Raw genomic sequence first — 18,592 nt, 5'->3', positions numbered from 1 at the left:
ATTTTTCTTCCATTCACAGTTGCAAGGATAATATTAAACTGGATACAATTACACTTTAGTAGTGATCAAGCACAACTTTTTTTTTTTCCTCTTCTTTCTTATTTTTGGAAATAAACACCCACCATTATATTATCTTAACCTTTGTTTATTACTAAATGTCAGTGAATTTTAATCTCTTAATATTAGTGGAATTAACTCACCAATGAAGCTGTAAGAAATTCACTAAGGAAAAGGTGTTTTTTGTTTTGTTTTTTTAAGTTATAAGTTTATTGAAAGCCAGTATTTATTCAATTGTTTTTTTTGTTACAATATAAACATAGAAAAGAGGAAAGAAAAGACAATAAAGAACATTCTATTACATATTGTATGGTGGTGAGTCACTCATGTGTCAAAAGGTCTATCTGACATGTTTCAAGTTCGATTTAGGTCAATGTACTTCTTTAAATCCAAACCATATTATAAGTAGTTATTGTGAGATAGTTAAAGCTGAATGGCCCTTAACTGTAAAAGAACTTCATGATCCTCAACTACACCTGAGGTGGCCTATAACATAAGATCTAGGCTTTATAATGGTGATGGCTGGGTGTGTGGAATTTGTTTATAAGATATGTCTCCCATAACGATTGCATTTGAACGTAATTATCAAGACATTTGTACTATAAAAAGTGAAATCCTTCTAGTGATAAAGTTTAGTTACATTCTTGTCGCCATTGAGCTAGGGTATGGGATTTTGTCTGACTTCCAATTTCTGGCAATGAGAATTTTAAAGCTATTACTTAGTATGTTAAATAAATTTCTTTGCGGCATTGTGATTTTTTTAAGGACTTTATTGAAGAGCCAGATACATGGGTTTAAAGGAACGGGCATCTCTATTTTCTTGCTCACTTAAAGTGAGAGTTGGGTCATTGCCACCATATGTGGGCCATATGTGCGTCAGATACACCACATCTCCAACACTGAGCAGTGTTGAGGTTATATATTTTTTGCATCTTGCTGGCAGGAGGTACCACCTCTGAAGAATTTTGAGATTTAGTTCTAAGAATTTACATGCTACAGATGATTTCTTAACACTATAGAAGATGAGTAGTGAGTCTGTGTAGGAGATGTATATGTCTAGCTCTGTATTCCATCTATCTGTATAGTATGGGATGTCACCAGGGGGAGATTGTTGTAATAAGAAGTGAAAGAGCTTGTCTGGTGCAGAGGACTTACGACAGATTCAAAATGTGTTAGTTATCTGAGCATATTCCTATTTCTCTTGTTAAGTGTATCCAGTCCACGGATCATCCATTACTTGTGGGATATATTCCCTTCCCAACAGGAAGTTGCAAGAGGATCACCCACAGCAGAGCTGCTATATAGCTCCTCCCCTCACATGTCATATCCAGTCATTCTCTTGCAACCCTCAACATAGATGGAGGTCGTGAGAGGACTGTGATGCTTTATACTTAATTATTTCTTCAATCAAAAGTTTGTTATTTTTAAATGGCACCGGAGTGTGCTGTTTTTTCTCAAGCAGTATTTGGAAGAAGAATCTGCCTGCGTTTTCTATGATCTTAGCAGAAGTAACTAAGATCCACTGGCTGTTCTCACACATTCTGAGGAGTGGGGTAACTTCAGAAAGGGAATGGCGTGCGGGGTCTCCTTCAACTAAGGTATGTGCAGTAAAATATTTTTCTAAGGAATGGAATTGACTAAGAAAATGCTGCTGATACCGAAGTAATGTAAGTAAAGCCTTAAATGCAGTGAAAGCGACTGGTATCAGGCTTATTAATGTATGTGCAGTAAAATAATTTTCTAAGGAATGGAATTTGACTAAGAAAATGCTGTTAATACTGAAGTAATGTAGTAAAGCCTTAAATGCAGTGGAAGCGACTGGTATCAGGCTTATCAATAGAGATACATACTCTTTAAAAAAGATGTTTTAAAACGTTTGCTGGCATGTTTAATCGTTTTTTAAGGTACATTGGTGATAAAACTTATTGGGGCATAATTTTTTCCACATGGCTGACTTAATTTCTGCATAGAAACAGTTAACTAAGGCTTCCCACTGTTGTAATAATGAGTGGGAGGGGCCTATTTTAGCGCTTTTTTGCGCAGTAAAAATTCAGACTCAGTCTTCCTGCTTCTTCCTACATGATCCAGGACGTCTCTAGAGAGCTCAAGGGACTTCAAAAGTCATTTTGAGGGAGGTAATCAGTCACAGCAGACCTGTGACAGTGTGTTTGACTGTGTTAAAAACGTTTTTTTTCTCTATTGATTATCCGTTTTGGGTATTAAGGGGTTAATCATCCATTTGCAAGTGGGTGCAATGCTCTGCTAGCTTAATACATTTACTGTGAAAATTTGGTTGGTATAACTGATTTGGTTCATTGTTATTTCAACTTGAGACAGGTTTTGTGCTTCTTAAAGGCGCAGTAGCGTTTTTTATATTGCTTGTAAACTTATTTTAAAGTGTTTTCCAAGCTTGCTAGTCTCATTGCTAGTCTGTTTAAACATGTCTGACACAGATGAATCTGTTTGTTCATTATGTTTGAAGGCCAGTGTGGAGCCCCATAGGAATATGTGTACTAAATGTATTGATTTCACTTTAAATAATAAAGGTCAGTCTTTATCTATAAAAGAATTATCACCAGACGACGAGGGGGAAGTTATGCCGATTAACTCTCCTCCCGCTCAGGGGGCGCGTGCTAATATGGCGCCAAGTACATCAGAGACGCCCATAGCAATCACTTTACAGGACATGGCTACAATCATGAATAATACCCTGTCAGAAGTATTATCTAGATTGCCAGAATTGAGAGGCAAGCGCGATAGCTCTGGGATTAGGACAGAGCGCGCTGGTGCTGTGAGAGTCATGTCTGATACTGCGTCACAGTTTGCAGAACATGAGGACGGAGAGCTTCATTCTGTGGGTGACGGATCTGATCCAGGGAAACCGGATTCAGAGATCTCTAATTTTAAATTTAAGCTTGAGAACCTCCGTGTATTGCTTGGGGAGGTTTTAGCTGCTCTGAATGACTGTAACACAGTTGCAATTCCAGAGAAATTGTGTAGGCTGGATAGATACTATGCGGTGCCGGTGTGTACTGACGTTTTTCCTATACCTAAAAGGCTTACAGAAATTATTAGCAAGGAGTGGGATAGACTCGGTGTGCCCTTTTCCCCACCTCCTATATTTAGGAAAATGTTTCCAATAGACGCCACTACACGGGACTTATGGCAGACGGTCCCTAAGGTGGAGGGAGCAGTTTCTACTTTAGCTAAGCGTACCACTATCCCGGTGGAGGATAGTTGTGCTTTTTCGGATCCAATGGATAAAAAATTAGATGGTTACCATAAGAAAATGTTTGTTCAACAAGGTTTTATCTTGCAGCCCCTTGCATGCATTGCGCCTGTCACTGCTGCTGCGGCATTCTGGTTTGAGTCTCTGGAAGAGGCCATTCACACAGCTCCATTGGATGAAATTATGGACAAGCTTAAATCACTTAAGCTAGCTAATGCATTTGTTTCTGATGCCATTGTACATTTGACTAAACTAACGGCTAAGAACTCCGGATTCGCCATCCAGGCGCGGAGAGCGCTATGGCTTAAATCCTGGTCAGCTGACGTGACTTCTAAATCTAAATTACTTAATATTCCTTTCAAGGGGCAGACCTTATTCGGGCCCGGCTTGAAGGAAATTATTGCTGACATTACTGGAGGTAAGGGTCATACCCTTCCTCAGGACAGGGCCAAATCAAAGGCCAAACAGTCTAATTTTCGTGCCTTTCGAAATTTCAAGGCAGGAGCAGCATCAACTTCCTCCGCTCCAAAACAGGAAGGAACTGTTGCTCGTTACAGACAGGCCTGGAAAACTAACCAGTCCTGGAACAAGGGCAAGCAGGCCAGAAAACCTACTACTGCCCCCAAGACAGCATGAAGGAACGGCCCCCTATCCGGAAACGGATCTAGTGGGGGGCAGGCTTTCTCTCTTCGCCCAGGCGTGGGCAAGAGATGTCCAGGATCCCTGGGCGTTGGAGATCATATCTCAGGGATATCTTCTGGACTTCAAAGCTTCTCCTCCTCGAGGGAGATTCCATCTATCAAGGTTATCAGAAAACCAGATAAAGAAAGAGGCATTCCTACGCTGTGTACAAGACCTCCTAGTAATGGGGGTGATCCACCCTGTTCCGCGGACGGAACAAGGGCAGGGATTTTACTCAAATCTGTTTGTGGTTCCCAAGAAAGAGGGAACCTTCAGACCAATCTTGGACCTAAAGATCTTAAACAAATTCCTAAGAGTTCCATCATTCAAAATGGAAACTATTCAAACCATCCTACCCATGATCCATGAGGGTCAGTACATGACCACAGTGGACTTAAAGGATGCCTACCTTCACATACCGATTCACAAAGATCATTATCGGTACCTGAGATTTGCCTTTCTAGACAGGCATTACCAGTTTGTAGCTCTTCCCTTCGGGTTGGCTACGGCCCCGAGAATCTTTACAAAGGTTCTGGGCTCACTTCTGGCGGTTCTAAGACCGCGAGGCATAGCGGTGGCTCCGTATCTAGACGACATCCTGATACAGGCGTCAAGCTTTCAAATTGCCAAGTCTCATACAGAGATAGTTCTGGCATTTCTGAGGTCGCATGGGTGGAAAGTGAACGTGGAAAAGAGTTCTCTATCACCACTCACAAGAGTCTCCTTCCTAGGGACTCTTATAGATTCTGTAGAGATGAAAATTTTCCTGACGGAGTCCAGGTTATCAAAATTTCTAAATGCTTGCCGTGTCCTTCATTCCATTCCACGCCCGTCAGTGGCTCAGTGCATGGAAGTAATCGGCTTAATGGTAGCGGCAATGGACATAGTGCCATTTGCGCGCCTGCATCTCAGACCGCTGCAATTATGCATGCTAAATCAGTGGAATGGGGATTACTCAGATTTGTCCCCTCTACTAAATCTGGATCAAGAGACCAGAGATTCTCTTCTCTGGTGGCTTTCTCGGGTTCATCTGTCCAAGGGCATGACCTTTCGCAGGCCAGATTGGACGATTGTAACAACAGATGCCAGCCTTCTAGGTTGGGGCGCAGTCTGGAACTCCCTGAAGGCTCAGGGATCGTGGACTCAGGAGGAGAAACTCCTCCCAATAAATATTCTGGAGTTAGGAGCAATATTCAATGCTCTTCTAGCTTGGCCTCAGTTAGCAACACTGAGGTTCATCAGATTTCAGTCGGACAACATCACGACTGTGGCTTACATCAACCATCAAGGGGGAACCAGGAGTTCCCTAGCGATGTTAGAAGTCTCAAAGATAATTCGCTGGGCAAAGTCTCACTCTTGCCACCTGTCAGCGATCCACATCCCAGGCGTGGAGAACTGGGAGGCGGACTTTCTAAGTCGCCAGACTTTTCATCCGGGGGAGTGGGAACTTCATCCGGAGGTGTTCGCTCAACTGATTCATCGTTGGGGCAAACCAGAACTGGATCTCATGGTGTCTCGCCAGAACGCCAAGCTTCCTCGTTACGGATCCAGGTCCAGGGCCCCGGGAGCTGTGCTGATAGATGCTCTAGCAGCCCCTTGGGTTTTAAACATGGCTTATGTGTTTCCACCGTTTCCGCTGCTGCCTCGACTGATTGCCAAGATCAAACAGGAGAGAGCATCGGTGATTCTGATAGCGCCTGCGTGGCCACGCAGGACCTGGCATGCAGACCTAGTGGACATGTCGTCCTGTCCACCATGGTCTCTGCCTCTGAGGCAGGACCTTCTAATACAAGGTCCTTTCAACCATCCAAATCTAATTTCTCTGAGGCTGACTGCATGGAGATTGAACGCTTGATCCTATCAAAGCGTGGCTTCTCAGAGTCAGTTATTGATACCTTAATACAGGCACGGAAGCCTGTTACCAGAAAAATCTACCATAAGATATGGCGTAAATACTTATATTGGTGCGAATCCAGGAGTTACTCATGGAGTAAGGTTAGGATTCCTAGGATATTGTCCTTTCTACAAGAGGGTTTGGAAAAGGGCTTATCTGCTAGTTTGTTAAAGGGACAGATTTCTGCTCTGTCTATTCTTTTGCACAAGCGTCTGGCAGAAGTTCCAGACGTCCAGGCTTTTTGTCAGGCTTTGGCTAGGATTAAGCCTGTGTTTAAAACTGTTGCTCCTCCGTGGAGCTTAAACTTGGTTCTTAAAGTTCTCCAAGGAGTTCCGTTTGAACCCCTTCATTCCATTGATATTAAGCTTTTATCTTGGAAAGTTCTGTTTTTGATGGCTATTTCCTCGGCTCGAAGAGTCTCTGAGTTATCTGCCTTACATTGTGATTCTCCTTATCTGATTTTCCATTCAGACAAGGTAGTTCTGCGTACTAAACCTGGGTTTTTACCTAAGGTAGTTTCTAACAGGAATATCAATCAAGAGATTGTTCTTTCATCATTGTGCCCTAATCCTTCTTCAAAGAAGGAACGTCTTTTGCATAATCTGGACGTAGTCCGTGCCCTGAAGTTCTATTTACAGGCAACTAAAGATTTTCATCAAACTTCTTCCCTGTTTGTCGCTTACTCTGGACAGAGGAGAGGTCAAAAAGCTTCGGCAACCTCTCTCTCCTTTTGGCTTCGTAGCATAATACGCTTAGCCTATGAGACTGCTGGACAGCAGCCCCCTGAAAGGATTACAGCTCATTCTACTAGAGCTGTGGCTTCCACCTGGGCCTTTAAGAATGAGGCCTCTGTTGAACAGATTTGCAAGGCTGCAACTTGGTCTTCGCTTCACACCTTTTCAAAATTTTACAAATTTGACACTTTTGCTTCTTCGGAGGCTGTTTTTGGGAGAAAGGTTCTACAGGCAGTGGTTCCTTCCGTTTAAGTTCCTGCCTTGTCCCTCCCATCATCCGTGTACTTTAGCTTTGGTATTGGTATCCCACAAGTAATGGATGATCCGTGGACTGGATACACTTAACAAGAGAAAACATAATTTATGCTTACCTGATAAATTTATTTCTCTTGTAGTGTATCCAGTCCACGGCCCGCCCTGTCTTTTTAAGGCAGATCTAAATTTTAATTAAAACTCCAGTCACCACTGCACCCTATGGTTTCTCCTTTCTTGTTTTTGTTTCGGTCGAATGACTGGATATGACATGTGAGGGGAGGAGCTATATAGCAGATCTGCTGTGGGTGATCCTCTTGCAACTTCCTGTTGTGAAGGGAATATATCCCACAAGTAATGGATGATCCGTGGACTGGATACACTACAAGAGAAATAAATTTATCAGGTAAGCATAAATTATGTTTTTGAGGGTGGGTCATAATATGAGTGACATTGTCTGTAGAAAAAAAACAGTCTTTAAAGACTTGAAAACCTAAGTCTACTAATTCATTTGCCGAGGCAAACATTTGATCATTTCCTAAGTGGTAGATCATTAGAGATCTGTTAGGTAGGCCTAGAGGTTTTTCTAGTCAGTCAGTCCAGGGATGAATTCTAAATTGTATACGAGGGGAGTGAGAGGTTATATTCAGGAAGAGATTCATTTTATCCCAGACAGTAAAGGTTTCTCTCACTGTTTGTGCAGATTCTTTGAGGATTGTATCTCTATTTTTTGGGGTCCAACAAAGTATACCCAAATGAGGGATCTGAACAATTTTGTGCTCTAGTCAGACCCAAGCCTTATTACGAATGGAAGATGCATCATTTTCTTATTAATCTTTGCTTTAGTTTTGTGCCAAATTAAGTCAAGTAATTATTTTTGTGAAGAGGTAAGGAAGGTGTTTGGGAAGGGAATAGGTAGAGTTTGGAGTAGATATTGAAGCCTTGGGAAAATGTTCATTTTAACCCCTTAATGACCACAATGTACCCTGTATGTCACTGGTTGTTAAGGGTTTTTTTCAGGACATAATAGCACAAGTCTAGCAAGAACACGCTATTAATGCACTCGCTCCATCAGGCTTTGTGGAATAGAGCAGTCTCAACGCAGGTGGCAAGACAGCGCTATAAAACAATCAAGTCCCCAAAAAAGGCCAGCGACATACAGGGTACGTCGCTGGTCCTTAAGGGGTTAAGAATGTTAATTCTGCTTAGCCAGGAAATGTGCTTTCTCAAACAAGAAGTTAGGTCTGAAAATATTGTGGAGAGGAGTGGTTTGTAATTAGTCAAACAAATCCTGCACTCTGGGGGTTAAGTATACACCTAAGTATTTGAGGGTACTTGATTGCCACCTGAATATACATATTTGTCTTACTGTATTGTGAGGGAGGCTAATAGAAGCTTAAAACTTTTTTATCGAAAAATCTACATATTGTATTCTTTCAAGAAATAAACCTCACTAATTCGGAACATGAAAAGCTCAAGGGCAACTGGGTAAATTAAGTTGATGACAATGGTAGATTTATTATAGCCTCAATAGCTAATACTATGGGCTTGATTTATCAAGTTGTTTGCCCCCCCTACAACTGCAGGTTCTAACCTCTACTCCAGATGGAGAATTTCAATCTCCCTTGTCCTGTCCAACCGGGGAGATATACATCTCCTGCCCGGGCATGATTGGCTTGCGTGGGCAGGGGGTGATGTTGCATGCGAGCGCAAAATAGCGCTTATGTGCAATGCTGAATTCCATCAGCGGATTGCTGCCCCGCCACAGGTGAGCTGGGGCTGACAGGGGTAAATATGTATGCCCCTGTCCGCCCTAGCTTGATAAATCGAGCCTTATGTAACATCTGTGGTCCAATGAGTTTTATACAAATCTCTGGTATAATCTTCTAAAGGTTTTAATGCAATTTATTGATACTAAAATTGTCCTATGTGTTCATTTTACATTTAATTTAGTGTCTCACCTAATACTGGACAAGAGTAGGAAGAACAGTAAACTGTCTAAAACTACTAAACGTAAGGACAGTCAAAATAGAAAATGAATTTCTTTTCTGAATAACAAGCTAGATTTAATTGATATCTGGAGATTAGATAACCCTTCTTTATTCATGTTTTTCAAAAACTGATCAAGTTTTATCTAGAGTTGAACTCTTTCTCATCTCTAGATTTCTTGTTAATCAGGTTACGAACTCTCAAATTCACAATTATAATACTCACTGACCATGCTCCCAAATTCTTAACTTTATTTAAACTTTCTGGAAATAAACCCTCAAATAATTTTAGATATCCTAACTACCTTTCAGGCTCCGAGCTTTTTAAAAGCTTTTTGATCCAAAAATGGGAAGAATTCTAACTTAAAGTGAAGGTAAAGTTTTTAAGATTTGAACACCTTGATGCATTCAGTAATATCAGAATAAGTTGATCGCTAAGTTTATTTGAATATAATTTACCTTTTTCAATATTTTTTTATGAAAGTAATATCCATAACTTTTTCATGTAAACTCCTCCCCACCTCTATTTCCGGATTTTAAAGGCTCTTACGTATAGAGCGGTCTTACCCGCTGTATATGCATCTTCAAAGCGTGTGCATGTCGACTATCGTAAGTATTGCGCATGCGCAATTCGCTGGTGTCTATTACTGATGCGCATGCGATACTCTACGATCTGTCAAACCAATGCGCATGCGTTATTTGCGGTTTGCAACATAGTATTAAAGGAATAACTAGACTTTATTCTTTCAGTGCTATGTTGCGCGGTCGAGTGAGCGGCATAATTTTTTTGTGTGACCAGATCCAAGCAGCAAATAATGTCAGTAAAAAACAATGTGATGTAATGTGGGCGGTACAACATATCTATTACGCCTGCGCGAAACGGGGGTGCGCTTAGAGATCAAGATAGTCTATTACACACTAGCGCATGCGCAGTCTAAATAGGAGGCGGGTGACGTAGGGAGATGGCCGCCTAACGGACAGAATTTCAATAGGTTGTTGGGAGAACGTGATCATAAAATGCAAAGAAAAGAAAAAAAACGGGATGATTTTGAAAAGCAAAAAATATATATTTCAGACGGCGATAACTTTATTTCAAGCAGCATTCAGAGAAAATGATGAATGAAACTTATGTTATTTTGAGAGAGAGAATTGAATAAAAGTTAGACATACAGGTAACTTAACCTTCACTTTAATAACATAGAACATCTGAAAAATCATGAGCTCTTTTGGCAAACATGAAAAGTTGTTATAAGAGGAAAAATAATATCATACATTGCTAGAGCAGTTAAAACAGCAAAACATCAGTTTGAGAGGTTGAGCCAACATGTAACACAAACATATATAGGTGGCCCTCGGTTTACATTGGTTCAATTTGCACCGTTTCAGAATAACAACCTTTTTTTTTCAGTCATGTGACTGCTATTGAAAAGCATTGAGAAGCAGTGCATTGATTAAAATAGCCAGTAGGTGGAGCTGTCCGCTTGTGTTGCAGCAAAGATATCCAAGCTGAAATTAATCAGTTTAACCAGACCTGAGCTATCGAGCAGCTTGCAAAGGAACAAGATCTTCCTGTCTATAAATCAGTCCAGATTGGAATGCATAGAAAGAACTGTTTGCTGAAAAATGCAAGTAAAGTCTGTGTTGTGTGATTATTCTATTAGGTTTATAATGCTGTTTAGAAAATGTTTTGTTAATTTAACTTAGTTTAACTATATATTCTGTGTTGAGTGATTATTTTATTAGGTTTATAATGCTGTTTAGCAATTAAAGTCTTAATTTCAAAGCTTTCAAAATAATGTATTAGGTGTTACTTATGCCAATTTTGAGAGGGGCCTGGAACCTAACTCCCCACTTCCCATTTACTCACATTATAAACTGGGTTTCAATTTACAACGGTTTCAATTTACAACCATTCCTTCTGGAACCTAACCCCAGCGTAAACTGAGGGCTACCTGTACTTTATATTTAAACTTTCAATCTCCAAAGAATTTAAAAGATTATACGGATGCCAAAAGCATAGACTGGCTGATAACTTCAGAACAAGTCTGTAATTACAAATTGGAAAAATGTATATTATTTGGAATTTCCCCTGCCTTTTTGCCATGTGTTAAAGGCAAACTTTAACGAATTTGATTCTGATGATACGATTAAGAAAATAACTAGGTTTTGGGAATTCAAACTATCTGAAACAGTTGATTGTGGTTTAATAACAAAAAGTGTAAATACAGTTGACTAGGTTACATTATAAGAATACTTTAGGGAGTCGGAAATGAGACTTTTACATACAGATTATGTTACCCCAATGAGGGTATCAAAATGGAATACGTTGTGTTCAAATGCATGCTGTAAATGTGAAATGGAGGGTCCAAATCTTAAGCATTATTTTTGGACCTGTCCTAGGATCAGGCACTTATGGGATAAGCTCAGCTTCTGGCTGTCAAAAATCACAAAAGTCTCCATCTTCTTGATTGATGGTCACCAAGTCTTATTTTTAGGTTGGGATTATTCGAGGAAAAAAAGTCTGATTGCCTTTATGACTATAGTAATACTTTGTATCAGAAAATGTATTTTTAAATTATGGTCATCATCTAAAAATCCAAGTATTGGTCGGATTAAGAATTGTTTCTTTTTTTTTTTTTAATGAAGAATATTGGACCAGATTACAAGTGGAGGGCGATATTTGTGCTCCACTTAGTAATACCAGCGCACGTCAATGTGCACTGGTATTACAAGTTAGGTGCAATGCAAACACGACCTTGCGTTTGTATTGCATGAAAGCATTGGGCTCACTAGCTCGTGCTTCCATAGGCTCCAATGGGAGCCTCGTTCTCATGCCGTCAGACAAGGCATTAGACCCTAGCGTAGCTAAGGGGGTAAGTTGCGCAGTAATTTTAGATCTATATGTATATGCTTATATACATATATTTTTATTTAGATACACATATTAACACATAAATATATATGTGCATATACATATATATTTACAGGGGACACAGTTCCACATAGACCTCAATGTAAAGGCACATTTCGGTGCATTTTTTTTTTCTAACACCCCACTCCTACCAACTTTAACCCAATATAACTCCTTCATGTAGTTACTTTCTTAGAAAAAAAAGATGATACTATTTTTATTTTTTAATAAAGAACAGTAAACTGAAATTTGGGGGCAAATCTGATCTCTGATTAATTTTCGGAGCACTAATTGCTACCGCAAGCTTTCATTAGCAATAACCAGCCACTTGTAATTTATCACACTCCCGCAAACTGGCGAATTTGCCCGTTTACAGGCGCACATTAAATTAGTGCTTCACTTGTAATCTAGCCCATAATGTATTATTTGATGCCAACAGGAATATCTTGGTTTTAATTAATGGATGGAGGTTTTTTATTAAATCATGTGATGAGATAATACAGAAGCAGATCTTAACTCCATATATTAAATGTCATATGGATGATATAGGGGACAATATCAGACTTTGAAGAGAGACTTTAACCATGATACTTGATACTGGATTTAGAGGATTAGAGACAGATGCTGATTGTTATTAATTGTATAATTGACATAATTGTATAGTGATGTAATAGGGTTAGATATTAAGCGAGATCACAACATTTTAATATGAATTTTTAGTCTTTTATAAAGATATTCCTCCTCTTCTTTTGTAAATTTGTATTAAACAAGTAAAAAAAGGAGAGAATACGTTGTATTATGACATATAAATGTTGCCTAAATAACATAAGATATTGTTGTTTACACTTGGTTCCATCCCCTCTCCAAACTGTACCATTTTACAGATATAAATATTCCAAAATCCAAACTATTCCGAAATCCAAACCTTTTCTGGTCCCAAGCAGTTGGGATAAAGGGTTTTCTACCTGCAATTCCTTTAGCCTGCCTCAATTCAGCATCCATGTATTCTCTTGTCACCAGGTCGCTTCTCATTGTTACTCAGATATCTGCTTCTTTATTGTTTGTGTACAACTTCTAAATGGAAAGTTTCAATTAGAAAAAAACCCACACACCATGTTTTTTACACGCATATACTTTCATAGAACTGCATTCAAGGGCACACACCATAGAAAATTAGTCAATTCTATAGTAAATTAGACAAAACAACAAACCAATAGGCTTATGTATTTAAATGGGTATTAAATACAGTTTTATTTATGCATTACAAATTATTCACTGCATCACAACAGCTCTACATACAAAATAGATTGTAAATGCTTTTATAAAATATGCATTGTTTTGTAATCTCAGGACACACCACATCAAAGGCCTCATGAATGTCGTTTATCCTTCTTCTTTAGCTGTGGCCAATTAGGGATGGATCTAAATGAGTTTCTGCACATATCAACCAATCACTGTCCAGCACATACGTGTCTGGTTCTGTATTCTGTGGAATACACTCCAGGTTCTGTGGGCAGTGGAAACATTACAACTTTCTTAGTTAAATTACAGTAAGAACAGATCCAAAAATAAAATGACATTTATTTGCAAAGAAGTTTAATTATGTATAATTAACCTTTTATGAGGAATGGAATCCTGAGTTTCCTGCCCCATGAAAGATATGAAGCTTCTGGAAATATGTAATAAGAGAGCAGTAGTACAACAGTTTCAGTGTTTGATTCAAATTGACAGTAAACGCCAAACCTTTTTGCTTTGATATAAAACTTCAGGCTGAAAACTTGCATCAAATTGGAAATAGAAGCATGTTGAACATTTGACAGTTCAAATGATTTATTTTCTCCCTCCTATAAACACTACATATTAACTATACTTTCTGGGCATTTTTTTATTTTATTTAAAACGTTGTACTGTGTTTTCTAGTAATTACCTTAATAGACACAAATACCAGATGGTGTCAGTGTGAAAGTGACTTTTAAAGCAATAACACTTTCTGTTTTCTTAAATCAGGAAAAAGAGAAGAAAAGAAAGAAGCGCGAGAAAGAGAAACAAGACTCTTCCAGTTCAGACAGCTCAGCGGGTTCTGACTCAGATAGTTCTGACTCTGGACCATCTAGGAAAAAAGGGAGACAGGAAGAAAAGAACCGGAAGACAGCAAAGAAAAAGAAGAGGAAACACAAGAAACGCAAACACAGAGACTGAGAACCAGCCCAGTGGGAGCTTCACCGTGTCTACTCTGCCAGAAGATGCAGCATTGTTTACCATTGTGGCTGCTGCTTGCAGATCTAGCTTTAAAGAAATGTCCCCAACATATTTGTTTTCTGACACACGCTTTAAGCTAAATCAATGCTGTGTCAATATTCTGTTGTTATGCCAGCATAAGTATGAGAAAATAACTTATTTGTTAGGGAAAAAAGAGGAAGTGTATGTTTGTGCACAACTTGTCCCACTGGCTGGTATAGGCAGCTTTCTTACTGGCATTCTTTTAAATAAATCCAATTAAAAAAAGGCTTGTGTGTCATGTTTTTTTTGTTTTTTTTATAAACCCTAAATCACAGGTAGAGGGATGAATGAATTGTGTAACAAACTATTAAACTTGGGGTGTTAAATTCAAAATTGAGCGCGGCATGGAACTGCAATTTCATGAGAATATTTTTTTTCAATAAATAATTCAGCTTTGTGTTGTCACATTAGTATATTTTTATGTTTTTTTCACTGATTTCCACCCACTGGAAAAAAAGAGTTCCTTGATGAAAACCACAACCCTTTCCATATAGCTGTGGTAAAAGCATGCACGGTGGTTCACATACAGGCAGTAGAAGCAAGAGAGGGGAATGCTCCCCCCCCCCCTTCTCTTACATTTAAAGGGATATGAAACCCCAAAAATATGATTTCATGTTTCAGCTATAACTTACAATTTAAAAAAACAGCAACTTTCAATTCAAAGAACAAAGCAAATTAGACACCAGAAGTAAATTAGTATGTTGTTTAAAATGGTATGCTCTATCTGGATCATGAAATAAGTGTTTTGGGTTTCATGTCCCTTTAAGCCAGGGGTGTCAAACTCAAATTCATCGGGGGCCACATCAGCAGTTTGGTCACCCTCAAAGGGCCGGTTGTATAGGACTATGTGTCCACTCTTTATTATCATAATAAATTATTGTCACTGCATTCAATTATTACTGTTTTTTCTAATAATGTGTAAGTAATAACTAGCTCTGAAAGCAGAAACATAGTCAGAATAATGGAAAGTAGATATTCAAAATATCAGCCAGGGTAATTAAAAAATTAAGAAGCTTTTACTATTTTTTAATTACCCCTCAGATTTGCGAATCTACCTGCTGCCTGGTTGACAATGTTACAGTTACTTTAATAATAAAATTTGTCATTTTATTACCAGCATTTTTTCCTAGCATAACAGACTGTGCCTGACAAATAAAACTTACTTAAGAATAAGTCACAAAAATGGATATTTTTTTTAAAATAATTCTGATTTCATGGTTTAGCAGCCAGAGTGCCTAAAACTTTTTATTGCAGCTGAGCCTGAGAGCACAGGTTCATATGCGCAGCAGGCAGCCAGACTCTCACAGTCTCGACTCACTCTCGTCTGGTCCAGATCGGCAGCGCCAAGTCAGAGGATTACGGGGCCCGGTGTGCGACACAGTGAGTGACAATCTCAGCTGCTCACTTGTCAGACAGTGTCCTCTAGCCTGCTGCCGCGTGTTCCTGTGAGAACTTCACACTCCTCAGTGCTCTAGAGCAGCAACCGGGTGACATCATGCCCCGGGTGACATCATGCCTGCTTGCTTGTCGCTGATTCGCTGCTGCTGACCGCGGCGCGAGAATTACAAATTCAAAGGAGGGGAGGACGGGCGGGCCTCAGTGTCACGATCGCGGACGCGCTACTGTAGCAAACATTATAAATATAAATGTTTATTTTTTATATTACTGAATCGCGGTATCAGGGGTGAAGGCTGGCGGCCGGCGGCGGCTACATGGGCCACATGACAAGGTCTGGTGGGCCGGATTCGGCCCGCGGGCCTTGTGTTTGACACCCGTGCTTTAAGCAGTAAACTCTGCTAAAATTAATATATTTAGCCTTGCAGTATTCATGTTTTGAAGGCATTAGAATGTTTTGTAGATCTTCAGGCCCTATTAGAAAGGTCTCACATCCTTCAGTAAAGTATTGTGAAACATAAATGCTGCCATAAATGTAAAATATATCAAATTAGGAAAGAGTTAAAGGGACAATCTAGTCCAAAATAAACTTTCATAATTCAGATAGAGAATCTAATTTTAAACAATTTTCCAATTTACTTTTATCACCAATTTTGCGTTGTTCTCTTGGTATTCTTAGTTGAAAGCTAAACCTAGGAGGTTCATATGCTAATTTCTAAGCCCTTGAAGGCTGCCTTTTCTCTCAGGGCATTTTGACAGTTTTTCACCACTAGAGGGTGTTATTTCATGTGTGTCATATAGATAACAATGTGCTTACGCACATGGAGTTTAGGTGAGCTAACTGAATGGCTAAAATGGATGTTTGTCAAAAGAACTGAAATAAGGGGGCAGTTTGCAGAGGCTTAGATACATGGTAATCAGATAGGTAAAAAGTGTATTTATAGAACTGTGTTGGTTGTGCAAAACTAGGGAATGGGTAATAAAGGGATTATCTATCTTTTTAAACAATAACAATTCTGGTGTAGACTGTCCCTTTAAAGGAAATAAGATAGAGAATAATGAACAAGTTTGCTTTATTTATGATTGTAAACACAACCTGCATAACTCAATTGTTATTTCCATAACAAAGTACACTTTTTCTTCGAGGGCTATTTAGAGATAAATATGAAAGTTTATGCTGAGAATTCAAGCAGAATCCAAAACATTTAGTTTGGTATTTGTAACCTGCAAGAAGTGTGCAGGGGGCCTCAGAATCTATTGACAAAAGAAACCAATAGTAATTGATGGATTATAAAATGTGTAGCCATTTTAAATTAACCATGATTGTAATAGGGAAGATCTGAAACTAGAAGTGAGAAACTGCCTTTCTTGAAAACCAAACTAGGCAAGAGGGGAACATTATGATATAATGTTCTATATTAAAGGTAGTTATAAATAAGGATATTCGGGTGGAATAGTGAATCATGCAACATTCAAATTAAAATGGTGTCAGGGTTAGGACTATAAGCACCCCATCCTTCCAAATAAAGTAAATGTGGTTGCGTTTTATCTCCAGAAAGCACATTAAATCTGTTTTAAATGTGATAGCTTCTAAATCATCAGTTTGCACCTTGCAAACGTTATTTTGGAATTTCTCTAACAAATTGGGACATAAAAGACATGTGGCTAGATTATGAGTTTTGCGTTAGGGTTAAAAAGCAGCATTGGCCGGTCCCAACGCTGCTTTTTTACGCCCACTGGTATTACGAGTCCTGCAGGTACAGGTGTACCGCTCACTTTTTTGGCCAGACTTGGAAATACCGAAAATCCACTTACGTAAATTGCGTATCCTATTTTTTCAATGGGACTTGCATAGCCGCCGGTATTACGAGTCTGACAAAAAGTGAGCGGTAGACCCTCTCCTGTCAAGACTGATGCCGCATTTTAAAGTCAGTAGTTAAGAGTTTTACACTACGTCATAGCATAAAACTCTTAACTAAAGTGCTAAAAAGTCACTAACACCCATAAACTACCTATTAACCCCCAAATCGATGCCCCCCCCCCCCACCGCAAACAATAAAATAAAATTTTTGACCCCTAATCTGCTGAACCGGACATTGCCACCACTATAATAAATATATTAACCCCTAAACCGCTGCACTCCCGCCTCGCAAACACTAGTTAAATTTTATTAACCTCTAATCTGCCGTTCCTAACATCGCTGCAACCTACCTACATTTATTAACCCCCTAATCTGCCGCCCACGTCGCTGCCACTATATTACATTTATTAACCCCTAAATCTAAGTCTAACCCTAACACCCCCTAACTTAAATATAATTTAAATAAATCAAAATAAAATTACTATTATTACCTAAATTATTCCTATTTAAAACTAAATACTTACCTATAAAATAAACCCTAAGCTAGCTACAATATAACTAATAGTTACATTGTAGCTAGCTTAGGGTTTATTTTTATTTTACAGGCAAGTTTGTATTTATTTTAACTAGGTAGAATAGTTATTACATAGTTATTAACTATTTAATAACTACCTAGTTAAAATAAATACAAAAGTACCTGTAAAATAAAACCTAACCTAAGTTACAATTACACCTAACACTACACTATAATTAAATAAATTATATACAATTAAATAAAATTATCTAAAGTACAAAAAAATGCTAAATTACAGAAAATAATAAACAAATTACAAGAATTTTAAACTAATTACACCTAATCTAACCCCCCTAACAAAATAAAAAAGCCCCCCAAAATAAAAAAAAAGCCCTACCCTACACTAAATTAAAAATAGCCCTTAAAAGGGCCTTTTGCGGGGCATTGCCCCAAAGTAATCAGCTCTTTTACCTGAAAAAAAAAGTACAAATCCACCCCCCAACATTAAAACCCACCACCCACACAACCAACCCTACTCTAAAACCCACCCAATACCCCCTTTAAAAAACCTAACACTAACCCCTTGCAGATCACCTTACCGGGAGAAGTCTTCACCCAACCGGGCCGAAGTCCTCAACGAAGCTGGGAGAAGTCTTCATCCAAGCCGGGCGAAGTGGTCCTCCAGACGGCATCTTCTATCTTCATCCAGACGGCACGGAGTGGAACAGCCAATAGAATGCAAGCTCAATCCTATTGGCTGATTGGATCAACCAATTGTATTGAACTTCAATCCTAT

At 39.0% G+C, this 18,592-nt stretch overlaps 1 protein-coding gene across 3 annotated transcripts in view; it reads left to right on the top strand.

Moving 5' to 3' along the window:
- ZCCHC17 (zinc finger CCHC-type containing 17) overlaps positions 1-14,436 on the top strand; it is a 57,343-nt gene extending 42,907 nt beyond the window's left edge. For all 3 annotated transcript variants that reach the window (XM_053707102.1, XM_053707101.1, XM_053707103.1), the window contains exon 8: positions 13,754-14,436. In XM_053707102.1, the coding sequence (XP_053563077.1) occupies positions 13,754-13,945 (192 nt within the window). In that variant the 3' untranslated portion in view covers positions 13,946-14,436. The remainder of the gene's footprint in view (positions 1-13,753) is intronic.
- Positions 14,437-18,592: the final 4,156 nt, after the last annotated feature.

Source organism: Bombina bombina, chromosome 3, assembly GCF_027579735.1.
Source record: "Bombina bombina isolate aBomBom1 chromosome 3, aBomBom1.pri, whole genome shotgun sequence".
Taxonomy (NCBI): Eukaryota; Metazoa; Chordata; class Amphibia; order Anura; family Bombinatoridae; genus Bombina; species Bombina bombina.
Note: the sequence above shows the minus strand (reverse complement) of the source record. Positions and strands in the feature narration are given on the sequence as shown.